At 39.4% G+C, this 26,226-nt stretch overlaps 1 protein-coding gene across 4 annotated transcripts in view; it reads left to right on the top strand.

The window, feature by feature from the left end:
- PANK1 (pantothenate kinase 1) overlaps nucleotides 1–24,750 on the top strand; it is a 44,787-nt gene extending 20,037 nt beyond the window's left edge. For 3 of the 4 annotated variants that reach the window (XM_031554443.1, XM_010714507.2, XM_010714505.3), the window contains 6 exons: nucleotides 7,206–7,558; nucleotides 16,205–16,458; nucleotides 18,614–18,790; nucleotides 19,194–19,317; nucleotides 22,567–22,692; nucleotides 23,314–24,750. In XM_031554443.1, the coding sequence (XP_031410303.1) occupies nucleotides 7,223–7,558; nucleotides 16,205–16,458; nucleotides 18,614–18,790; nucleotides 19,194–19,317; nucleotides 22,567–22,692; nucleotides 23,314–23,373 (1,077 nt within the window). In that variant the 5' untranslated portion in view covers nucleotides 7,206–7,222 and the 3' untranslated portion in view covers nucleotides 23,374–24,750. Of the gene's footprint in view, nucleotides 1–6; nucleotides 70–7,205; nucleotides 7,559–16,204; nucleotides 16,459–18,613; nucleotides 18,791–19,193; nucleotides 19,318–22,566; nucleotides 22,693–23,313 lie in introns of those variants that run through there. The other variant, XM_003208030.3, reaches the window with a different exon arrangement.
- The last annotated feature ends 1,476 nt before the right edge of the window (nucleotides 24,751–26,226 follow it).

Below are 26,226 nucleotides of genomic sequence, written 5' to 3'. Positions count from 1 at the left end.
CAGTAGGGTCCCGCCGGCTGAGCAGCCTCCCGGACGCGCCCATGAAGCTCATAGCACACAAACAGCGCTGTAAGTAACGGCAGCGCTGAGCCGCGGGTGGAGGGGAGAGCGGCGCTGGGAGCTCCGCGCTGCTTCGTCGGGCTGGAGAAACGTACAAGCAGAAACTGTGATTTGGTGATGTGCTGTTTATGAGACTTGTCTCTGGCTTCTCATTTGTCTGGGAGGCGTCCGTGGATTGACTGTTCTGCCTCGTGATTTAAGGCTGTGACATATACGTTTCTGATGTGCTTGGTTGTGTTAGGCTTGGCAATTAGGAAGCAGCGTGCTTCATTTGCTTGGTTGTGGCTAACATGTATGCAGGTATAGAGCTGCTGTGCAGTGCCTGGGCAGCCACCCACAGCAGTGCAGCACAGCTGGGGGGCACCCTGGCTCTGGGCACACTCACTTTGCCGTTCCTTCAAGTAGAGCCAATGCACGTTTGCATTCTTTTTCTGAGATCAGCATGTTCTGTAAGGGTAATGAGGGATAGAGGCAGGCTTCCAGCTGCCTGCTACCAAACCTGGGGATATCTCTGTTCAGTATGAAGTGCTATGTGTTCCACTACTCAGTGTTGTTTTTTGTTGTGGGGTTTTTTTTTTTTCTTCCCTTAATACTGAAATAAATGTATACATGCTTCTCTCTGAGAAGAATAAAATAGTCAGAAACAGCCTTGGAGGGATGCAGCTTTCCCAAGACCACTTCTTCATCAGTGCCTTCTGCTTGTCAGATGTTTTTACTAAGCTCTGCATGCCCCTCGCCTCAGCACATTCCTTCCGTATCAGAATCGCATAGTTCTTGCACTACCTAGGGAAAATTAATGTGGGTGTGAGCTCCTACCAAATGTAATGTGTTGGTGACCACATCATTCTCTGGTGTGAACTGTTTTTGTGGAGTCTTTGTGTAGCTTCAAATTTTCATTCAAGAAGAAAAGCTGCAGCTCTTGGATTAAGCTGTATGTTTATTTGATGCAAGTAAGAGGATATAGAACTTGCATTTCAAACTTTAGAGTAGCTTTTAGTATTTCAAAGCAAAGGCTTGTACGTTTTCATGTAGTTACTCAAGCCATATTGAACAAGGAACTTGGTTTCTTTCATATGTTGAGGGGGAAAAGAAAAAAGCTTCCCAGGGTGCGACCCAGGTGGCAGTGGTTGTATTGCCTGAAATGTGCAACAGCTGAGCTCTCCGTTGTGGGCGTTCTGGAGAAGGCGGGGATGGGAGCAGCAGGTGAGATCAGAACTCTTAAAAGCTGTGGTGTGGAGTATTTCTTTGATCTTGTGGTTTTTCATTTATGTGCAGGAGTAAATTTGCCATTCAATATTAGTCTTGCAGGAAAGCGTGACAGTGCATTGTTCTAGATTGAAAAAGTTAATTAAATCTGACTCCAGTTCTGGTGCTGTGAAGTTTTAGGTGCTTCCATCTCTAGAACACATTATACAGTCCTGTTTTTCTGGTTTTTGTATTTAATCCCAGCCTCTGCTGATGTTTGTTCTGTGCTTGGGGACACATTGCAAAATGCAGTGCGGTTGCCACATGATGTGTAAGCCCTGAGTATTGACTGTGGGGTTTGCTTTGCGTGGGGAGGAAGATAATTGGCATTTCCCAATATTCCAACACATGAAGTTATCTTTCTGTAGCAACAGTACCTTTAAATCCTCACAGATTACATGTTGAGTGCTTTTACTTTCTGCTAAAGTGAGACAGTCTTCTATATTCTCAGGCCCTTTTCCCCTCAGAGAAGGGAAGGTTTCTTTTGGAGCCTGTGTTCTTGTCTGCTCAGCCTGTGCTCGGGGGAGCCAGGGCTCTGCTTCATTGTCCTTCTGAACTATGACAGGCATAGGAAAGAAGCAGCTGGATGCCTTAATTGGATTGCTTTTCTTAAATGAGGGTGAAACTTTGGGGTCGCTCTTCAGATCAGTATCTAGTATCTAGCCTCAAGTCAGTAGGCAATAGGTAGAGGTCAGAGAATGCGTGCTCAGAGGCGTCATGACTGTTTACAGCTAATGCATGTTGTAGCTGCTGTGGTTAATTTCTAAACACTTAGTTGTTGCTTCTCAGCAAATAATGTTTTTGGCCAATATTTCCTTTGTTACATCTGCGATGCTTGGGTGCAGCATAACTGTGCAGTGTTATTTAAGCCCAGATTTTTTTGTGTAAGACCTAGTGGTGATGTTAAATGTGGAGTGCTACTATTATGGTCTAGATTTTAATGGAGAGTACAGAAGTGAGATGGTTTTGGTCAGCACAGTGAATAAGTATGTGGTATCGGCAACTGAAACTTGATCTGGAGTGTGCGATATCCCACAGGTTTTTAATCTTAAGAATGACTTCGTGCAATGCTGCTTAATGTTGGTCTCCAGCTGGTTTTCATGTAGATGGATGCTAGGGTTGCCTGAAGAATGGGGCTGATGGGAAACACTTGAGCTGGTTGGTGTGGCCTGTGTTACTGTGAGATCCAACTGCATACCAGCTGTACTGCCAAGGTTGTGCTTTGCCAGCAGGAATGGGAAATATATACAGATCTTGTCAGTGCCATTGGGCTGGGTGCTGTCAGGCTGGTTGCTGGTGTGGAAGTTCTCTTCAGCAGATAGTTGTTTCTTATAGCTTTGCGAGGTTGGCATTTGGTAGGCTGGTTTTCCATGAAGCTGTGCTGATCAGATAGTGACCCAGTCTCTCACTGCTATCTTCAGAAATCAGTTTGTGGTAATAAAGAGTACATATGTGTGGATGGTCACACCTGCCTGGCAAACAGCTCTGCCTTCTGTTATGAAGGTTTTTCTTTCCCTTGCTGCTGAGCAGGCAGGTGTTCTGCAAGACTGCTGAAAATGGTCTGGAAGGTTTCACTTAATGTTTGGGGGATTTATTTAGCTGTAGATCTGCAATGTTTGAAGAAAATTCCTGTGCTAAGCAGCTAAAATTCATCTTTAAAGATGTATATTCTATTTCCATTCAAAAGAAAACAAACACTTCAATTTTAAGCCAGGTTTAAATCACTCAAAGTAACTGTATAATGGGAAGGAATAACTGAAATATGTATAAATCATTATCAAGTGTCTTAAGTGGAAAGCAGCAGCGAGAATGTTAGCCCATCTGATACACGACTCTTGTTTTGTTTTTTGTTCCCCCCCCTCTATTTTTAGCTTTGGCTTTCTCTCCACTCTTCAAGCCCAGTTAAAGCAGGAAAGTTCTTAGCTTGCCAATGTGTCAAGCTATGGAAATGAGATGGAAATGAAATCATAGGATTTCATCACATGTGTCAAGGAGGGGGGAAAAAAAAAAGACAGCTGAACTTAAGGTCTTTTATCTGAGATATTCATGGTGGAGATAGCAAAGAGTGCTGATACTGCCATTCAAATTACTGATAAAATGTTGAGATACTGTACCTGTGCTTGAGAGACATTAAAAAAAATAAATAAGACAAGCATGGGAAAAGGGAAGGAAAGTCCTCGTTAGTGAAAGGCTGAGTGAGGCTGGCCAGGTTTGCCAAGTGAGGGCTGCAGAGGTGTTATGCCAGTCTTGCAAGGGAGGTGTATAAGCTGAGACAGCTTTAGCAGAAGAAGGAATTGCTGGAAATTGGTCACAAATATATTGATAGAAAGAAGGAATCGGGCATAATCTCACTGTAAGATTTGAAGAGTAAAAAGACTGAGCTAACTTTGTGTTGTGGTTGTTTAAATGTGTGAAGGAGGTTGCCCTTTGTTAACCCATTTAACAGAGCACTGTTGCTGAGTGACACCGGAGTTCTCTTTACTTCCCCTGAGGAGTTGTCCATGAGGAGCAGGTTAGGATTTGATGCTCCTTGCCCTTTTCTCTGCCTTAAATAGTATGTCAACTGTAGAGTTTTGAAAAATGAAATGTCTTCAGTTCTGGATGTAGTATGCCTTATAGGAAAAGCTTTATGGGTTCATGCTGTTCAAAGTTTGCTAAAAAACTAGGTGAAGTGTGTCGTGGAATTTCTCATGGGTGGACCTTTCCCCTAGATAGCACAGCTGTTAGTGTGCATCAGATTACCTCATTATGCAATGCTGGCGATACCTTCAGTTTGCATTGTCACATGCTGCTGCAGCTAGGTTTTAGACTAATAAGAGATTTTATCTGTCAGTAACAAGCTAATAAGTAGTTGGTGCTGTTTATTAACATAAAGAGAACACATTTTCACAAGAAGATAAGCAAAGCCTTTAATTTACGGTAGGCTTTTAAGAGCACGTGGTTCATCTGGATGCTTTCTGTATCAGTTATATGAGATATAGGTCTACATTTTAGTGTCACCACTTTTTATGGCTTGCTGCAGTACAAAGTTACAGTAAGGCAGTTTTATTTTCTCCATAGTCATAGATTACATTGGGCAATTGTGCATGTTGCAGGCTGTCTTTGAGAAGGTGGAGATTAGCTGCAGTGAGTGTGCAGGTACACAGGGAGACCTGTCTGAAGGTGCTGGGGAAACCTAATGGTGCTTGAGTGGTGTGTTTTGTTTGGAGGTATATTGATGCTTACAAAAGCTACAATGAATCAAGAGTTAAAATAATCACTTGGATACATGAATGTTTCTACTGTGATTCCAGTTATGAAGAAGTTATGTGAATATCACCAGAGCTTATAAGCAACTTGGACACTTGATATATTTCCTAATTGGTTAATGAGTCAAAATATGTCTCCTTTAGTGCAGGGGAGTTGGAGCCAGGTTGCCAGTGGTAGCAGTTGTGTGAAGGATTCTAAGCTGTTACCTGGTGTGACTGAAGTAACAGTTGTTGTCTGATCTTGTGCTCTTTGTTTACTTGTGCTGAAGAAAACTGCTGCTGTTTTAGGAGCAAAGTCCTTTTTCTCTGCAGCTTACCATTCAGCTCACAACAAAATGAAAGGACTTTAGATCCACAGAGAATAAATTGGAAAAAAAGTCCTTGTATTTCCACTTCTTTTCTAAATGAGCATCATGTACCTATGTCAAGAACTATACTGGCTTGAAATAACTTGGTGATAGTTTTTTTTTTTTAACGGTACTTATTTGTTAATGATTTAACTATTGCTTCTCAAAAAGCAAAGATGTAAATGTCTTAGCAGTCATTTATGGGTAACTCTAAGTTATTAGTGCTCGCACCTTTATTGCGAGATTTGTATTTGGTAAGAGCAAGGAATGCTTGTACCCTCTCAAAGATTAAATCTTCACAATAGCTTCATAGCAGCTGTTGATGTAGATGGATTGTAGCAGAATTTATGTCCACGAGGTAGAATACTGGAGTGTTGCTTCTAGTTAGCGTTAGTTTGGATCTGTATGGCACAGTCCAGTCATGCTGCACTTGAATATTAAACTTTTTACTTGTATAGTTAAGATGCATCCTATGTGCAAGATACTTACTGTTCCAGTGTGACAAGTAATTAAAGTTCTCAGCAGCTTAAGCAAAGATTTGTGCAAATCTCTAATGGGATTGATGTCCTGAGCTCCACTGCGTTATAATGCAGTACGGTATGACTGGACTATTTTTACTTAAATATTTCTCTTATAATTCTAAAAGTGATTGAGTTACAGGTTAGTGCATGGTGAAATACTTTGCCTCATCAAAATGAAGTCTGTTTTAAAACACTTGAGTTGTTTGTAGTTCAGGGACCCCACCTACCAAACCTCAAGTTGGACTTCTTATCAGTGTCTTGGCATCTTGCAGCTTTCTGGGAGTGGAAAATGAAATTAAATAGGCTTTACAATAGATAACAGTTGGTGCTCTTAGGGATAGCGAACAGTAAGCAAGTGACTTCATGGGAGCTTCTTTCTTTATGTTCTCTCTGTACTTATGGAAAGAGGGAGAAATTGATGATTCCATCATTTGGTATACAGTAATGGAACAAAGCAGCTGTTTTAAACATCTGGCACTGAAAGGTTTTTCATTTTTTTTCTTCTTTTTGTAATAGCAATTGTGAAATTTAGAATCATAGAATATCCTGAGACTTATGAGCTGCTCAGTGAGCTAGCCAGGAATGAGGCATTGGCTGAGCTCTTTGTGGTGGGAAATAAGACTCTAAGCTTCTTTCAGCCTGAAATTTAGTAACTTAATGCTGCTCTGTGATCACCTGAGGAAGAACTGTGATCAGTATCTGATATGCTTGCTCAAATCCTTTCCCAAGTTGTTTATAGCTGGGTTCACCAGCAGAAAAAAAACGATAATGCTTGTGGCGGCCATGGTTTGCAGTTCACCTCAGCACTAATTTGGGATGCCCTGCTTGAGAAGATTGCATTTCTACCATGTCAGCCTGCTTCTTGGTGCAAGCAGGGAGGTGATTGCATGCCTGCTGTTTTTGAGTACTTGATTGAAATTTGCCTAACTACTGCTAGCTGTTGCTTTCTGCAGTACCTGTGCAAGCTTCTCACTTCTCGTTGCTTCATGAAGTTACCTGGCTATTTAAAACTATTTAAAACTTGTGTATTTATAAGCAGAGCAGGCAAACCAACCTGATTCAGGTTGTGGCATGTGCGTGCTGAGGATCAAATAATAGCATTTCTTGTGTAACTGTCTGATAATCTATTGCACACACCAGCAGAAAAGATGACTGTCAATGGGTTTTAAACACTGAATGTAAAATAGCTCATTCTCTTTCTGCCAGTATGTGCAAGAATTGTAACAGAAGTACTAGTTCTGGTGGGTTGGAGAGACTCCCACCAGAACAGGAGAGTTAGAGCGCTGCAATTGTGGGAATTCCGATTGGTATTCAGTGATTCTGTGGTATCAGAGGGAGAATTGTAGGTGTTAAGCAGTAGGAATGTGGCTCAAGAAATGTTGCTCTCTCCTTTGGTTGTGTCCCCCCCAGTTTACTGTAAGAACTGGAGCTGAGAGTCAGACTGGGTGAAATGCTGTAGATGTGCTGTAGATGTGCAGCACTATCAGGAGGTGCTGACTGAAGTGTTTTCCTGGGAAAAGTATTTTATATTGCTAGAACCTGCTTTTTTAGAGAAGGATTTTTTGGGACTGTCTTTATTTTTTTTTGTTAACTGAGGCTTTATGGAGTCTTATCTTAGGACGTAGAACATGTGAATTGGACACATAAGTGACCACAGGCTTTCAGGTACAGATACTGATACTGTAACTTTCACTGAACTGTCATTCAACAAATATTTTATGTGCTGTGGCTAACTTATGTACTTATGGTGGCTTTCTCTTTCTTTCCCACACCCTCATCCTTAGCGTTTCCATGGTTTGGAATGGATATCGGTGGAACGTTGGTTAAACTGGTCTACTTTGAACCTAAGGACATTACTGCAGAAGAGGAACAAGAGGAGGTGGAAAACCTGAAAAGCATTAGGAAATACCTGACCTCCAATACAGCCTATGGTAAAACTGGCATTCGTGATGTCCACCTAGAACTGAAAAATTTGACCATGTGTGGACGCAAAGGAAACCTGCACTTCATCCGCTTTCCCAGCTGTGCCATGCACAGGTTCATACAGATGGGTAGTGAAAAGAACTTCTCCAGTTTGCATACTACACTCTGTGCCACAGGAGGTGGAGCTTACAAATTTGAGGAGGACTTTAGAATGGTAAGTGAACAGTTTGTGTCGGTTCAATGGGAAGCAACTGGGTGGGAAGAAAAAAATAATAATAAAACCAATCATGGAATTCTTTTTCTCAATGAAAACTTGCAGAGAAAACACATTTTGCTCATCGGAATTCTTTAATATTAACAGTATCAATGCATATTTGCTAATTACTGGAATTCCTGAGAACGTGGAGGGGGCAAGAGAGGATGTGGAGGCTGGTGTGTACCCTACCTGAATTATTACTGTGTTGTGTGTCTTAAGTAAACAGAAAAGTATTGCTGTGGTGATCAGATGCCTTGTAATCAACTGAGGGTGTATTACGATAGCTTTGAGACTTCACTGAGGAAGTCATTGGGGAGGCAGTTGCCTGTCGTGCTAGTTATCCTATACCAGAGTGTTCTTGCAAAGATTAATGCGAGTTATTTACTTAGACAGTTCTGACACTTCTGTTGCTTGCTTCCAACCTGATGTTGATGGTGAGGGGTAGCTGCTGGGGGTGACAGGTTACAGCAGCTGCTTATCTGCAACTGCTTCTGTATAGAAAGCTGTCTTGTCCATTTAACAACTGCTTTTGAATTACAGACTTTGACTTTGTGCTTACTTTTAATTCCAAGCATTCTGCAATACAAGCAGGTTTTTCTTTAATACCCCTCACCTATCAGGTGACTAAGAGCCTCCAATTCCTCAAGGGAAGAGAGTTCTGCAAGAGATGAACAAGAACTCCAACTCTGTTGTGCAGTGATTTTCAGTAAGTGACGTTTGATGTGAAAGAAGCCAGTTTAATGGGTGTCTGTCAAGTTCCTGAATTGCTGTAGCTGTCCACTGCTAGTACCAGGTTTTTCGTCTTGTAGGCTGGTTGCAAGTCACGTGTTAGGCTCTACTGATGATTGAGTTGTCAGAAGGGACAGATTTTGTCTTTCTTGCATTGTGTAGATAATGTCAGGCATCATGGGCTGAGGTGAATCTTAGCACTTGTCATGTGGCCTTACTTCCAGTTGCATATGCTCAGGGATGATTTAGATCACGTTATCTAGTAACAATCGGAGATCATTTTGTGACTTTCTGAAGAGGCTGGTCATTCCTTTTAAGTGCTCAATATTCCCAAATTTCTTTTTCATGTCATGGAATACTAGCTAGAGTAGCCTCTTTAATAAGAAAATGTGCATAGCTTGTTCCCTTAGCTGTGGAACTGAATTGGAAGTTACTTGGTTACCGTTGCAGCAAGACATCTCTCTGCATAGCTTTGACCTTATCTGCTGAAATTAGGCAATTTTCAGTGAGGGACCTGTCTTGCCCAGTTCAGCTGGATGCAGTGCTAGAAGTTTTAGTTTAAGTTGTGGCTAGCTGTTGTACAAAAATGTGGTCTCATAGCTAATTACTTATGGACATAAATCCTATGTTGTGTGCTACAGCACTTACGTGCAGATAATTTAAGAAAAACACTGTAATAAAAGCTGTCTGGAATATTTTACAGCACTGTGCAATCAGTGGAGTGCACTTACACTTGAGGTGAGTGCTTTGGATACCTTTTCTTGCAGTTCCTCAGTCCACACTGTCTTTTAAAACAAACATTTCTTGACTCAAGCTCTGATATCCAGAGTATTACAGAAGCAAAATACTGTCGGTTACATGAGGGTTTGCTTGTTTAGTATCTCTAGAAGGGCGAAGTGTCCTGGGTATGAGCATTTAAATTGCCATGCCACATTAGCTATTTTAACAGCAGCTGGCTGTCTCAGTGTGTTCTGAAGCTGTTGTCCGATGTCAGCTTAGTCAGCAGAAGTGTACTCAAAGTATTAAAATGCTTGATCCGAATATTTGGTCACTTTAATACACCTACAGAAGTGGAGAACAAGTGCCAAGCCTAATATCCTGCTGCTGCAGAACTCAATATTATATAGCACCTTATAGGGAGGAGGCTTTAGATCTTACTGTTTCTGTTAGAAGCAATGTGGAAAATTGAAGTATGGTTCTAGAAGTTAATTTCATGAAGAAATCTGGTGAAGTGCAAAGAAACTCATGAAATGGCTGGAGAGATAATGTAGTTTTGTTCTCCTTTTCCCTATGCACGTGCCTTTAAGTTATTTGTCTTTCATAGTACTTCTAAATGTTTGCAATGCTTTCAGGATTGTGTAGATTTAGGATGAAAAATCATAGAATCATAGAATTACTCAGGTTGGAAGGGACTTCAAGGGTCATCAAGTCCAACTGCAGCCTAACCGTAGTACCCTACTCTAACAACCCTCTGCTAAATCATATCTCCGAGCACCACATCCAAACAGCTCTTAATCACATCCAGGGACTCAACCACCTCCCTGGGAAGCCTATTCCAATGTTTAACCACCCTTTCTGTAAAGAAGTGTTTCCTAATGTCCAACCTAAACTTACTTACTGTTCCCAGCTTATTTTTTTCTTGTGTATATGTGAGGGATTCTTTGTTTCTTTTTTTCCTTCCCTTTGTTTGGTCTTTATGGCTCTTTGTTACTTTTAGATAACAGTATAATTAAGCCATAAATGAATGTCAGCTTATTCTGATCATTCTCCCTCCATTCTCCAACCATTTATTGTCACTTCCCATCTTCAATGAAATACAGAATCACAGAATTATAGAGGTTGGAAAGGACCTCCAGAGATCATCGAGTCCAACCCCCCTGCCAAAGCAGGTTCCCTACCCCAGGTCACACAAGTAGGTGTCCAGGTGGGTCTTGAATATCTCCAGAGAAGGAGACTCCACAACCTCCCTGGGCAGTCCGTTCCAGTGCTCCGTCACTCTCACCATAAAGAAGTCCTTGCGCACATTTGCACGGAACTTCCTATGCTGCAGTTTCTGGCCATTTCCCCTTGTTGTGTCTCCACACCCTGCTGAAAAGAGTCTGGCCTCGCCGCTCTGCTCCTCACACCTTTATCAGGTCCCCTCTCAGTCGTCTTTTCTCAAGGCTAAACAGACCCAGTTCACTTAGCCTTTCCTCATAGGGAAGATAAATGTTTAAGCCACATTGCCTCTTTAGATATGGAAAGGACGTGGACTTACTCCCCCATGTACCTGTAATATAAAGCTCTTATGCTCTTTACTTCTTCTGTGATAGCAGTCATGTTACTTTCACAGCCATTCACATTTCACGTGCCGTTATGAGAAATAAACTCTTAGGCTATCACTTAGATTTGTAAAGCAAGTCAGATCAAGGATGCCTGGGGGGTGAAGGAAGAAAGAACTCTTCAGATCTCTCTCTAAGCCTGCCCTATTGCAAAATTCCTGTTGCCTGATAACTGGGAAGCCTGACTTGGCTCCGCTGAAATTTCACTGCTGGCTTCAGTGGAAGCAGGACCTAAGCCAAAAGCCAGTCACTTAGTAAAGCAAGTTGGAAGGTGGGAGAGGATGTCTGTTACCAGCACAAATTTAGATTTTGACCTTCCTTATAATCTGTAAGAAAAATAACTTGTGAGAAAAAGGACTTTTTCCTTCTTTTGCATTTGTGTCATAAGCAGTGTCTATGGATGATTTAGTAGACAATATTTCACAGGGTGGTTGAAGTTGATAGGACCTCAGGGCTCATCTGGTCCATGCCTTGCTCAAGCAGTGACACCCAGAGCACGGTGCACAGGACCAAGTCCTGGTGCCTTTTGAAGATCTGTAAGGAGGGAGACTACTCAATGTCTGTGGGCAACGCACACAGCACAGAAGTGTTTACTGATGTTCAGATGCAATTTCTTGTGCTGTACTTTGTGCCCATTGCCTCCTGTCCTGATGTCGGGCACCACTGACAAGAGCCTTGCTCAGTTGTCTTTGCAAACTGCCCTCCAGTATTCATCTTTATAAATAAACTCATTGCCCTGTTTTGTATGATGTGTGAGCTGTGTAACTTTAGGTTTGCATAAAGCTAGTAAGAATCATGCTGCATCTCACTTCTTTGAGGAGGTTGGAAACCTCTGCTGGGGGTTATAGGTGATGGACTGTAGTGTGGAAACTGGGCTGGAGTTAAGAGTCATCCAGAGAGTGGGTGAAGTAGCCACGATACATTCCGTTAGTGCCTCTGCAGGAATCTAGGAAACTTCAGAGGGCAGCGGGGAGTGACAGTGTGCATCTTCTCTCTGTCAAGAGAGGGAATGCATCTTTTCAGCCACCTGGACAAAGAGTCTGCTGTGGAGCATGCCAAGCTGGTGCTTTACTGCCGAAAGGGATGCAGTGTCCTGCATTCTTTTCTGCCTCAGTGGATGTTACGCTGACCTTTTAGTTGCGTTAGTCTTTGTCTTTCTTGATTCTGAGTGGATGTTTTCCAGCCTCGGGGTGTGGAAGGAGCTGGGAGGAGTATTGCATCAGAGCTCAAAATGGAGCAGGTTTGGGGGCAAGGGTTTTGTTTGAGGTCAGAGCAATCAAAGCATAAAGCAAAGTACATATCTATAAAGTGGACAAGCGGTAATGGGAGGGAAGTGAAAAGCAAAGATAGACTGAACTATTATATATAATTAAAAAAAATAAATGGGAGCAAAGCCTGGAACGAGTATAAAAGCCAAGGTGATGCAGTGAGCAAGGCTGTTGTAGCTGATAATTAAAACCTTGCAAGTTCTTGCAGTTCTAACAGTTTCTTTCAGAAGTATTTTCCTATTTCTCACTTGAAGTCCTAGACCAGATGAACTCAAAATTGCACCTAATTTTTGAAATTCCAGAGCTCAGAATTTGAATTTTCAACGAGATGAAGCCTTTCACAAGCTGAGGGGATATATGCATACTGATTACGCATACTGATGTTGATCTATGAAGCTTTTCCCGTCTGCATGTAGGTCATGGCTGCCTTCAGCTCATCTGAAGATGAGCTGGGATGTTTGGCGTTCTCCTTGCCTGAGGTTGAAATATTTACATGCTCATACAAACAAACATGAACCAAGTCTTCCACTCCTGTGATTCCACACTTGAAAGGAGCAACAGGTTGACATGGTGGTTTTTTCCTGTCAGGAAGGCTTTGTCAGCTGTCCTGCTGTGATCACCACGGTGTTGATCTTACTAGGTTTGAGTTGCAATCATACTGTCTGATATATGAGTAGAGCTAAAGCTGGCTCGATCCTGAGCATATTATAAAAAAGCCTTGAGCAGGCAGTGTTGTTTTCCAGTGCTCCTCAGGTGTTTAAAACTAGAGGTGGGCATTCATTTTCCTTAGGATTGATCTCTGCATGGTAACAAGGAACCTTTCGCACATCCTTGAAATAAGCTCTGTTTTAGGAGTTTGTTGCTGAGGCTCAAACTGTCAGTTGGAAGCAATCACCTGCTTTTGGAGGTCCTGAGGAATTCTTTGAGGTCCACTGCGTTCTGTTCCCTTCTTTCCCCCAGTATTTGAAAACAGTCTGAAAGAGGAATTTCTATGGTCTAACCATAAGGCAGAAAAATAGCTCAGTTGTAAAATGTGCGTATGGTTTTCCTATATTAAGTTTTCCCTTCCCAGGACCCAGCATACTGCTCTGTTTTGCTGGTTTTCCTTTCACAGCATTTTGACATAAAACTCTTCTAGAGGAGATGCATGCTGAATACAATTGCAGGAGTGCTGAGCAGGTTAAGGAGAACAGTATGCTGTCTGCCTTCATACCAACGGATGTGAAGGACTGGAAAATATCTACAAATATATCTTTGTAAGAATTTGTAGGAAAAATATCCAATTAAAATTGGCTTACTCACAGAGCTTCTATTTTTCTTCTGCATTTCTGCACATAAACTTCAGCTCCCACAAGGGAAGCAGTTTGTATAGCTGAAAGATATGGATGAAGAGAGCGGGGTGAGGTCAGGTGATGGCAGCAGGAAAAAAAAACATAAGACTGCTCATCCATTAATTATGATGTTTACAGGGACATCTGTTTTGTGATGCAGTTGAGCCGCTTCGGTCATTGCGAGCAAAGAATGAATGGAGAAAAAGCAGTTTTATACACAGTGAAAGGAACTGGGAAGGGATTGTGGCCCTCGCTCCAGCAAGGCTCCTTTTATGAGCCTGGGTTACTGTGTTTCTTGCAACTGTGTCCTGATTGGTACTGAGGGATAAAAAAAACTGATGGTTTGTTGTTCTGCCCAGAGCCTCAGAGTTGGGATGGGTGAAGAGCCTGTGGGTCTCTGAGGGCAGGCATACATGTGGAATGCTGATGCCAGGCTCCAGCCTTCCAGAAATGAGAAACAGATTCTGTAACTGTGCAGGAGGAGTGGTTTGTTTTCTAGCAAATTATGCATTTTAAAAAAAGCAGCATATGGTTTTTCTCCTTACAGTATATCAGCTATTATATGTAGCACAGAACCATGAAAAGCAGAGTGAATTTTAATGTCTTTTGTACATGGAAGATTGGACCTAATAAAACTTATGCTTTAAAGGAACTTCTGATTAGCTTCTCTTGCTCTGTTGTGGGCTGAGCAGCGAGTTGATAGAAACAAGCATTTTGTCTGTTTCTGCTCTGATGCCAGAAGTGTTTTTCTTTTAGGTTTGTATTGCTTGCTGGTATTGTGCAAGTGCTCAAGCTTACGTAGTTGTGAAAGTGTAACACTTGTGGCTGTGGTTGTATGGCCTGCAGGGCAGGCAGAGCTTTAGGCAGAAAGGGCCATAAATCTGCTAATGACTCTTCATGTTGTGGGCTTCTGTTTTACAGCATCTTTGTGTGTAATGCATCTCTGTTAGATCAGAGATTTTGTCATGCTGCATCTAATTCATACATTTAGTAGAGTAAATGAGGGAAGTGGGGCTTTTGAAGCACTTCAACCAGAGAACTACCGTGTCCAGTGTAGCTGTTGGGAACAAGATTTTGTTTGCAATGCTTGTGGGTTTTAATAAAACAAATACAGCCTCTAACTAGTCATGACTTCATGGACTGTATATAACATTGTGGAAGAAGTGTGTGAATCATTTACTGTGTTAATCCCTTTTACCACAGGTCTCTTAGTTGAAGGTTTTTCTTCTAATTGCAAGAATTAGCTGAAATCCAAGATGTTTACAAAAATCTTTGGGCTATTTTTGCAATGCTCCTTTAATTTCCACCCCTAAATTTGTACTTACTCCTTTCATTTGTCTGGTAAATGGTTCAAGTCTTTTATACTGCACTTCTGCAATTGAAATTTGTGTAGCCCATGGTAACAAAGAAAGCCATAGAGAGATATTTCAAATGTAGCAGAGGAAATGCTGATGCACAAGAGATGACCCCCACCTGTGTCTGTTGTCCTATGAATAACTGGATTTACACTGAGGTCTTTTAATCTGCTTGGGTTTTTTTTGCTAGTTTTTGTCTTGTATTATTTCTCTTCTATGGTTTTGAGTATTGGCACACACAAAAAGAGGACAGACCTCAACAGTAGAACAGCTTTCAGTCCAGACAAGTTAGAGCTGTGCATGAGTGAGAAAACTTAAGGGGAGAGATTTTAAATAGCTCAAAAGAATGTAACCTATTGGCTGTGCCTGTTCCACAGAAATAACTTCTCTTTATAGTGACTTAATATGGCTTCCAGAATTAGAAATAGGAGGGAAGTAGCCTCATAAACCATTAGCTGTTAAAACAAACAAATAAAGTCTTGTAATATGCAAATATTTGAGAAGCAGCTCCAAGCTGTACAGCTCCTTCTTGCTGCCAGTGCCCGGTTGCTTTTTGTGCTAAAGTGGAGCAGATGAGATGCGTTGTGCAGATGTGAAGATGCAAATGACCTCAGGATTTGGATGAGCAATTTTTCTATTCTGAACTCAGTGTCATCTAGAAAGGAAACTTCCTACAGATTGTCACCGTATCCTATTTCTAGAAATGAGTCTAATTTCTAATTCTGGTAAACAGAGTGCTGTGACATGTGGGACTGTCCGCTGAAGCACAGTCCTGGGTGACCTGTGGGATCTGAAAGAATCTCTGTTTTAAGCTCTTAGAATTTTTTTCTATCCTCTGATAGCATTAAATCTGATAAATTTTTATGAATGTTATGCTGGGGCCATGTGCTTGAGGTTGTTTTTGTTTGCTTTTTAGATAGCATTCTTAACATTTGGTGAAAAACTGTATTTTTTTAAAACACGTGAGGTGTTTTAAAATACTGATTGAAATTTAAAGAAACAATTTTCATATCACTGGTGAAATGCTTTAAAATAACATTTTATGTGCATAATCCACTGCATACCTAATTCATATTATTATAAGAATGTGTACTTTGTAAAGCTTGAATTATCTTCTTGTCGAACTGCAATTTCCTAACCTCACTCCTTCTATCAAACACTGCATTAAATTGCTGGGAAAATGTAGTTGGATGATGGATTAAAGCACTTTGCATCCTGAGGATGGCGTTTTTGTCCACCAGTGTCAGATGCTGTCCTGAAGCTTCAGAAGGGCATCTTTCTTGGGATGGGGATAAAGGGGAAGATGTTTACTGCCACAGACAGTAAATGAGAGGGAAATATTTCCTGGACAGCTTGCGAAGCATGGAATACTTTGAAGGTAAAGAAACTGAAGGGCAGTGCTGCATCGCACGTTGTTATGAGAGGAACCTGTTGTCAGGTCGATACCATTTCCTTTTGATTTCATGCTTAGACCTTTGCACTGCTTAAATAAGCGTTATGCTTTTTATTAAAGCGATCAAAATGCTTCATCAGAGCTTTCTCTTCTTCTCAGTGTAGAATTATACTAAGAAATATTTATTAATTTCTTGTTCTGCTCCAGATTGCTGATCTGCAACTCCACAAACTGGATGAATTGGACTGTTTGATCCAGGGCCTGCTTTATGTTGATTCTGTTGGTTTCAATGGCCAACCAGAGTGCTATTATTTTGAAAATCCTACAGATCCTGAACAGTGCCAGAAGAAGCCTTACTGCCTTGATAATCCGTATCCTATGCTGCTGGTTAACATGGGCTCGGGGGTCAGCATCCTAGCTGTGTATTCTAAGGACAATTACAAGAGAGTCACAGGATCCAGGTAAATATTTATTTATTTGCTCAGTAATTGAACAGATGGAAGCAGACAGTGGCTGTAGATGCAGCTCCAAGTCGTGTTCATCTTCCTATGCCTTTTAAATCTCAGTAATGGAAGTAACCCAAGTTTTTGTCAGAGCAGGGTTTGGGTGAGTGAAATCGTTTATCTCCTCAGCTTCAGAGCTGCCTTAATCTCTTCTTGGTGTTCTTCCCTACTTCCTATCTCTTGCTGTGAGTTACTGAAGTAGAGCTGTCCTGGTAAACGAATGTTCTCCCTATGCTTTGATCCTCCATATTAGCCACAGTGGTGAAGTAAAAACTTTTGGGCTGAGCAAAAACCTCTTGCTTAATAGTTAGAATGTGTATCCAGAGTACAGGAAAACTTTGTAGAATTGCCTCCTACTGCTGGATTTTTTGCTTCCTTATTGATTGCAGGAGACTCTGGATGATGCTGGTAAGTTAACGAATGGCAATGTATGAAGACTAGAATTTGATTCTGTGTTCTTGAGCATCAGTATGATTTCTGCTGGTATCAGCTAGTGCTTTCTGGAACCATTTGTGAGATGCAGCTGAATTGAAATGGTCTCTGGCCTATGTTCAGTAGAAGATTAAGATGTGGTCTCTCTGAAGAGCTTGGGAGTTCAATGGTGTAGGTGCAGAATTTTGCTCTTGAGGTCACAAAACAGCTTGAGACATGATTAAGTTGACTCACAGATGTGACCACAGTAAATGCTTAGATGTAGGAACTATTTTAGTCTGGATGTGCATGTTTTCAACTAGTATTAAAAGCACACATGGATCCATGCACTTTTTCCCTCATTGGTATGCTTCATATTAGTAATATGAGGACTTTGAACAACAAAAAAAAAGTCCATTTCAAAAACAACAACCAGAGAAGCTCTGGATTTGTTATAGACCCTTCTGAAGCTGCATTCTGTTCTTCAGGACATGGTACATATTAATAAAGTTTTTCATATGCATATTCACTGCAAATGACTGTACATGTGACTTCTGTTGCATTATCTAGAATATCTTTACCATAAACGTAGACGTGAGCCATGTTCTGTATAATACAAAATAACGCAAACTTAAGAGGCTTTGATTTTCTTGCATTTCTGGTTGTTTTTCAAGTATGGCCCTTTCAGTATGAGTGGATGAACTTCTAGTCCTTTCCATTACAAAAGGAAAACATGACTGCAGTGGGTTGTTGACTTGTTACAGATGGTGAAATCAATACTGTCTCATGGCTGATGTCAGCTTCCCACTGTTCAGATATTGAATGTATTAGAGCACCACTGGCTGTGTTCTGAAAGACTTTCCTAATAATCTAACAGCACTGACTGAACAGTGTTTCTGTCTAACCTTCTGTGATTTCTGTGAAGTGCAAATGTGTCTCACTGGTCCTCTTGTTTACACTGGCTCCAGTCAGCATGACTGTGATCTGTGCCAATAAGTAAACTTTATCAAAGGTTAAGGAAGAGTAAGGAAGTATGTAGAGGTTAGTAAGTTGAAGTTCATGTCTGTAAAGACTGCAGAGTCCACAGTAGGATTTTAATGAGTTAATAATCTGTTAGACATAGTTGAATACTCCCTGCTAAAGTCTGTAAATATTGCACTTTATCCTGTGCAAGGTTTTCAAATGATATGATTCTCCTTATTCTGAGTTCTATGGAGGCCAAGGCAGATGTTCTGGGCTGATGCTTTGCTTTGAACAGGATCCAACTAGACTGTTCCCTTCCACTACCAGGGGGACAAGATCCATCTTAGCTACTTACTTCAGCAGAGATGCTTAGCTTTGTTTGCCATTTATTCTCTTATCATTGACTCAGGTGATCTGCTGATTGCTAATTCTTATTCAAAGAAAACTAGCTAGAGTGCCACCAATAGCAGACAAATATCTGCGGAGTTGGATTGAACCATATTGTCAACTAAGCATTTATTTGGTGTGATTTCTCCTATTTAGATATTAGGAAGAGTGGTTCAGTTAGAACTATGAACGTCTATTAAGCAGGAGCTCAGTAAAGGGTTCTTTCTTCATTTCTTCAAGAGCTGCAATATTACCATTGGTAGCTGTGTAGAGCATTTTGAAACCAAGAATCTGAAGAACTGTGGTGAAAGCTAGTTCAAGCTGCTGATCTGAAAGAAATGTGCTTTTCTAGCCTGGGAGGAGGAACATTCCTCGGCCTCTGCTGCTTGCTGACTGGCTGCGAGACGTTTGAAGAAGCACTAGAAATGGCTGCGAAAGGAGACAGCACCAATGTGGATAAACTGGTGAAGGATATTTACGGAGGAGATTATGAGCGGTTTGGCCTTCAAGGGTCTGCTGTAGCCTCAAGGTACACTTTAAATAAGCTGTTTTCAAGAAGTTCATAGGAAATTTACTGTGTATGCTGAACTGAGTGCGTAGTCCCTGAACTATGCACTGTATCCATGTGGAACTGTCACTCTGAATGTATCATGTAGTTTGTCCTTGGATCTCTCACCTACTTCTTACCCTTTTTTTTTTTTTAAACAGATACAAGCAATACTCTATGTAGTTTGCTTTCATTGAATTGCAGTTACTTAATGAAGAGGCATCTTATTTCTTTGTATGTTCAATATGATCACTTTTCATGATTCATTATGTCTAAGGATAATGGATATCAAATCCAAGTGAAACATTAAATAATAAATACGTTTCTAGGGGCTTTTAGTGCTCCTAAACACTTCATGTTAAAAGGAATGATTTTTCTCCCACAGCTTTGGACATATGATGAGTAAAGAAAAGAGAGATTCCATCAGTAAAGAGGACTTGGCCAGAGCTACTTTGGTTACTATCACCAACAACATTGGTTCTATTGCTCGCATGTGTGCATTGAATGAGGTAAGATGGTGTATTTACTATGAGCTTAAGCTATTTAGCAACACCGGAGTAATGTTATCAGAATACAAAAATTCAAATTGCTGTATGGTAGATATGTAGCTGGCCTTGGTTAATAGGTGTCTATTTAATGCTCTGTCCTAGCTCTTTGGATTTGTCACGTATGCTTTGGTGCAAAACATAAAGTACTTTGATTTTCAGAAGTAGAGAAGAGGGCAGAAAAGTTGGCTATAAAGCTCTGCTTGATCCATTGATACTTGGAGCTGCCCAATTGTTCTCAAACTGTAATAAATATGAATGCCTTTGTAATCTAAATTAATGCTTTTCCAGACCTTGTTATACCATGACAGATTGTTTTACTTGGCTTGTTTCCATAGTGTGATGGATTAGAATTGTATTTTATATTAAATCTTGCCATAGATGTGGTATTTACTATATTGGATCGGAGAGAAAATACAGTTTACTATTCTAACTCAGACTCCTGTTAGTTACTTGTTGCATTCTTTTCTTTAGACATGATAACTAAGAATGGGCTGTTGAGTGTATCTTTCCAGCTTCCTATAAATATGTAGGAATTTATTTTGAGCTGTAAGTTCTATCCTTCATTATTATATGGTAACTGTTTCTGTCTGATCTCCAGAAATTTGTCTAATTTTTTTTTCACGCACTACTGTTTTAAGCTCTGCAGTGTTCTCCATTTAAAAAGTGCTTTTTTTTTTAATTTTTAAAAGAAATAATCCAAAACCCCAAACAAACTCCCAGACCATCTGATAAACCATCTGATTGCTTCTTGGGTGCTTTTTTCATTGTTGTTGCTTTGAGAAATAGCAGGTAATTAATAATTTCTCACTTAATCACAGCCTCTCTTGAGTGGTAGTGGCTGATCTAGAACTTGTCTGAGTACCAAAGTCTTTCTCCAATTTCCATCTGTCATTTCATTTCCTTAATCTCAAATTTCATTTACCATTTTTGATTCAAGCTGCTAAATCTCTTCAGCATTTCTATACCATTGACTTCTTGGTTTGATTCTGTTGATTAAATTTGTATGCCAATAAATGTTTGTTGTTAATATCCTTTTCTAGAGCCACTTATAAAATATTTTGAACAGCAGACGTCTGTGTGCTCATATCAATTGTTAGCAATAACCTTGCTTCATTGTGAAAAGTGGCTCCGTACATTTTTGGCAGTTTTTCAGTCCTGATGATTCTCTTTCAAGTCTTCTCTTTGCTTTCAGCTTCTTTACAGTGTTGCCTTGTGGCATGGAGTTCAAGCAGCATTGTACAGGGCTATCAAAGCATGGAGAATTGCAGCAGGGAATCATGTGCGATACATTCAGAGGAGGAAATAGGCTACTAATGAAACTAATGCTTCTGAGTCATGGTGGAAAAGTTGCTAACATTTATGTTTTGTGGACTGACATATAAAAACTAGATGTGATCCATAGCATTTTATGGAGGAGAGTAACTTGATATATTAAGTATGCTTCGCATCCTAGACAACATCAAAGTAAAATTTGCCTGACGTTTGAGAAATAAATTTATTCTGTGACTTTTAACAAAAGAAAACTTAATTTGATGGCTTTGTGTTATTTGCAAAGGCTTCAAATATATTGTTGCAAGGCAGCTACTTTCTAGTAGTGTTACTTTTTCCTCAAAGAACGCTATTGTTCTAGCAAATACTCCGGACACCTAAATTGTTTTTGTGAGATACAGCTCTAACTTGCAACAGGTCTGGTGAATGAAATAGCCAAGTAAGAGCTGTATGCTTAGAAAACAGTTGAATTTGATATTATTTTGTGAAATGCTGTGTGTATTAGATTAGGGTTATGGTGAATCTCACTTTGACAAAATCAATTTATGCCCTGAAGCATGGGTTTTCATAATTTTTTTTTAGCGATTGCATCCTTAATGTTCTGTTGAAAATGACTTGCATGTGTGCAGGAAAAAATGAGGCTGGGAAATAAATAAAATATTCAGCCTGCAGAAGTTCAAAGGAAAGTTTACTTGCACAAAGTTGGCAGGAGAGTAGAAAAATTCCGTAGTCTGAAACTATTTGGCTACACATCATTTGAAACAGTTTGTTCTAGGCACAGCAGATCAACGTAAAGGAAACCAATCTTCTTGGTTTACACTTCTTATACTAGCAGAGCACGTAAACATCTTTACAAGCCTTCTTGCAAAAGTATGTGCAGGATGGATTTTCTTATTGCATCATTGATATAAATTCCAGTGTTCAATTAAATTGACCAATATGTGTATATGTAATATGTACTTTACTCAAAGGCATACTACAGTTTTCTACTGTAGGACAGTTAAATAGTTGAGCCAAAACCCCAGAGTGGAAGAGTGCATATTTTTGCCAGGATGCTATAGTTTGGTTAGCTTAAGCAAGCATTTCATCACTAGCCTTTATGAGTTTAAGGCTTCTTTCTTTCAATTTCAGATACTTCAGCTGTGAATAATTTGAAAGTAAGATGGCAAGACTCTCTTCAGAGATAAAGTAGCTCATTTTCTAAGTCCTAAAAAATGCTAAAGCTGTTTTCAATTCTAGCATATAGGAGATTCCTTGATTTCACATAGTTAAAAATTGTTAAAGTTGGAAAATAGAGCTGATAGAAAACTTGCATGTTAATGCACGCTGCTATTCTAGTAGACAAATATGACTTATTTTAAGTTTTTAATAATTCTTATACTTTTTGTTAAGTTCTTCTTGCTTGAATTTTTGATAACAGCAGCTTAATGTGTATATTCATTAAAAATATTTTTATGAGAATGAAATTCAGACATAAGTTCTAATCGGTCTGGTGGTGTTGATTTACAGGAAAATAGTTATGTTTATCCTTTCTTTATTAGAAGTAAATTGTACAGCCAAAACTGACTTGTAGGAGGATGCAGAGTATTTTTGGCCATGTTTAATAGCAGCCTTGTGAAGCTTGAGAAGCTCTTAGTTTGATCAGTGTAAATCCTTAGGAAACCATACAAGTCATGCTGATGGGACTGCAGTGTCTAAATGGATGTATTACTATCACCATCTGTTTTACCAGTCTCTCACTCTTTGGAATAAAACTTCTTTTCTTGCAACTTTTATATGTAGTGGTCAATAACTAGAATTATTTTGAGACTTCTCTGTCTGGAGAACTTAAATGTCCCAAAATACCCATATAACTTCATAGTAGAGGCAGAAATACGTGTTGAATGAGACAAATAGTGTAGCTGAATCTAATTTTTGCTGATCTGCTTTTCAATTTTACAGAACATTGACAAAGTGGTATTTGTTGGAAACTTTCTCAGAATTAATATGATTTCAATGAAAGTGCTAGCATATGCTATGGATTACTGGTCCAAGGGACAGCTGAAAGCTCTGTTTTTGGAACATGAGGTAAGGAAATATATGTTGAACTTGTGTTGGTAAGGAAAAGGTCTTGTTGTTTTTGACTTTTTGATGGAGTTGAAGGGGAGGATTTTCACAATGATGCTTCAAAGTGAAAGTACTAAGTTCTGCATGATTTCATTATGAGTTCGTTGGAAAACACCCTCATTAACTTCCTGGGTTGACCACTAATCTTGTGGTATTTATGTTGCACCAAATGTTGCACGTCTTAGTCTGCTTCCTGACCCTAGTACCAAATGTGCCCTTCTGTGGGCACATGTTCCATATAAACCTCAACTAGAATGAATTTTGGCAGATGTTTTTAAGGGGATTTCAGATGGCTGTGTTTATAAGGGAAACTGCACTGCTTTCATATAGCATCTTTATAGTTGTTCTGTTGTTTTATATATATATATATATATATATATATATATATATATATAAACACTCTCTTGGACTTAAGACCATATTATACTGTAGTTCAGATGCAGAAAATACTTGGCACGTCAAGGTTCATCTTGTAAGAAAGGTCTTTTTAATTGCATTACTAAAACGGGGGACTTTACATGTTCGTGCGTATGTCTAACTTGGGAGTTTCATTAGTTTTGTTTTTTCTTGTCTTGTTTAAAGGGTTATTTTGGAGCTGTTGGGGCGCTTTTAGAATTGCTTAAAATGACAGATGATCAATGATGAAGCTGTCTCAAGAGATAACTACTGCAGATGCTGCTGGATAAGAGTGAAAGCCACTATGAGGATGGAAATGAAGCCATTATGATAGTTCTAACTGCTGGATTTGTAAATAATTTAAAATCCTTTTAGCTGATCTTTAACTTCTGGGTTTTGAGCTTACACTTTGGAGTTCATACTGGGAATACTGAGATTTTTTTTCTGTACACTGTATTTTTTAGGGGGAAAATGTGCAACGTTGCCAAACATACAGAGTTTATGGAATTATTTTAAATGTATATTGTTTAATGTAGGACCTGTGATACAAGGCATCTGCTTTTCTTCTGGGGTTTACTGATTATAGTGTGATAATTTTAACTTCATTTAGTAATCACTCTAGGAGATTTTTTTCTTATTTTCATGACGTTTCATGATTTGTTCTTGGTTTCAAATGAAACTACAAAGCTGATGCATTTTACTGTGAAAACTAGTCATTGATTTGTTGCCTTTTCTCTTTAGATGAGTCGTTTTTATTTAACACCTTTCCCTCATCCTGCCAAAAAAAAAAAAATACAGGCTTTCTGCGACTGTATGAGTTTCTTGGCAAGATTGCAAGAAAACTTTAGGAGAGAAAGTGTGTTGTGAAAGGTTAATTCTTCAGTTGTCCTGATTTTCACTATCAGGAACAGGCTGCTAACTTGACACTAAAATGAAATCCTGTTACTGTTGAAAGTGATTTGTCTGAAGAGCTCTGTAGTACGGTAGTTATTTATATGGTACGTACTTGGTGATAGATGGAAAAGGGAGGAGATTACTTCAATTTATTTGAAGACTTTTCTGTAGTCTGTGATTTCTAAGTTGCTGGTGATCAAAACCAAGCGTTAACTGCATTATCCAAAGCCCAGTTTCTAAAGTTAGAAAGATTATTGCTAATGCATTTTCTGTTTTTAAGCTAAGGCTTACTTTCCCTGCAGGACACCAAGGTTTAAGTGTTTGTTCCAGTATGTTATTTTCTACCTTGGTTTGATTGGCGAATCTCTCTAGATATTTGTGTTGAGATGATATCCTTCTGAAATCTATGTACTTAGCTGCATAGGGTGGGTGGACAAGCTTGCTTTTCCTGGGAACCTTGAAGGCTCGCAAATCAGAGGCCGGGGAAGTCCATAAATTATTTTGTCTTGTAGAGCTGTATGTCATGTCATATAACATAAAGGGCTCATCGGAGGGACAGTGTAAAATTCAGACACATGTATTATCCAGTATATTTTTGGAAGGGGGTTTATTCACTTTTTTAATAATCATTAATTTCCATATCTCACAGATGGTGAAATGAATTCATATTAACCCAATTGTTAACATGTCTGATGGAAATAAAGACCACCACTGTTTTGACGATTTTAATGCGTCTGTGGAATTCATTCCTTGGAATCAGTTACATGACATGCATAGCTGCTTTGTGATGTATGACAAATTGTTTCCATGATAATTCTTTAGTGCTTAACTTTTTTTTTAATCTTTAGTTACATTTCTTTGCCTTTGAATCTTTTTTGCCTGACATTGTTTTGGTTTTTTCTTGTAGGTTGTAAATAACTACATCAGAATGTTAGCATGTTGCAGGTGATTTTTCATGTAATACTTAACATGAGATAGGTGGGAATAGTTTTACTTCATGCCTCTCATTTTTCATGAACAAAATGAAACTTCTATTAAGCTTATTTACAAGTTTTACCAGCAACTTAAATATTTATTTTTAAAGGAATATTCAGAAGAAATGTGTGTATACGGAGTTTAGGTGCAGGATCTTTGAAATATGATCTTTGATTCTATAATCTTCTTCTGACATTCAGGACAAGGTAATTCCAGACATCTAACATCCAAAGAACAAAGATGATGCAGGTCATGCTTTAGCTCTAAAGGAATAGTTTGTTTTGTCAAATTGACTGTTTCTTCAAATCGGCATTTACAAAATGCATGAATGCCTTTCTGGTTCAGTCTGTATTATTTATATATGAAGGAGTAAATGAACATGCATAATTTTTTGCAAATTACCTTTTCATAGCTTTGTTTAACCATTCTAAAGGAGGTGACTGCACTTCCTAGATAAAACAGTAGAGGGAAGTATAACACAGATAATAGAGATTTACTTGGCTTTAAGGATGGTGCTCATGGCAGCTTGGTGGTTATGGCATGGGACTTATTGTGTTTCGTTTTTTTCCTACTTAAAAAAAAGATTTGCTCTCTTTCTCCTTCTTTTTTTAAGAGGATATGATTTGGAAGTCACTTAGACATCCCTGTATTCTTAGCATTTATAGTTCAGTGGTGAAAGAATGAAATGTTACTTAAATATGAAGTAGCACTTTTTTTAAGATGCGAATTCTCTGATCCAGAAAAAGAAACAACAACCTTAGCATGTCATTCAGGCTAACATGCACACAGACTATGCAACACGCACAAATTCAGGTTGTGTGGTTGCAAAAGAAAAGCACACATTAGCTGTAGAATTCCAGGGACTGTCAGGTAAGTTAATCACAGCTGTTTTAAGAGAAGCATAAAATGAAGCTAACTTCAAAATGCTGAATTGAGATTTAAAATGCATAATATGTCAGCTGTCATAGCAGGTAGACTGGAAAAATGTACAAATAGTATAAATGGGTCTATTTGGTTGGTAAAAAGAGTAGCTATAATGATTAGGATGTTGGATTAAGCTAAGTCACTAAGTAGGAGAAATTGGAAGAGCCTGGTGTTAGAAGAAAACTCTTGTAGGTTACATTTCAACTTTCCTAAAGGAGAAGAGTTCTGCAATGCCTGCAAAGGTATTTCTTTGTTTTCTTGAAATCTGAAGTCAGCATATTTTTCTTCCCCTCCAGCACTCTCCTG

The sequence above is a fragment of the Meleagris gallopavo genome, chromosome 8 (assembly GCF_000146605.3).
Source record: "Meleagris gallopavo isolate NT-WF06-2002-E0010 breed Aviagen turkey brand Nicholas breeding stock chromosome 8, Turkey_5.1, whole genome shotgun sequence".
Classification (NCBI taxonomy): Eukaryota; Metazoa; Chordata; class Aves; order Galliformes; family Phasianidae; genus Meleagris; species Meleagris gallopavo.
The sequence above is the reverse complement of the archived record's forward strand: the minus strand, read 5'-3'. Positions and strand labels throughout refer to the sequence as shown.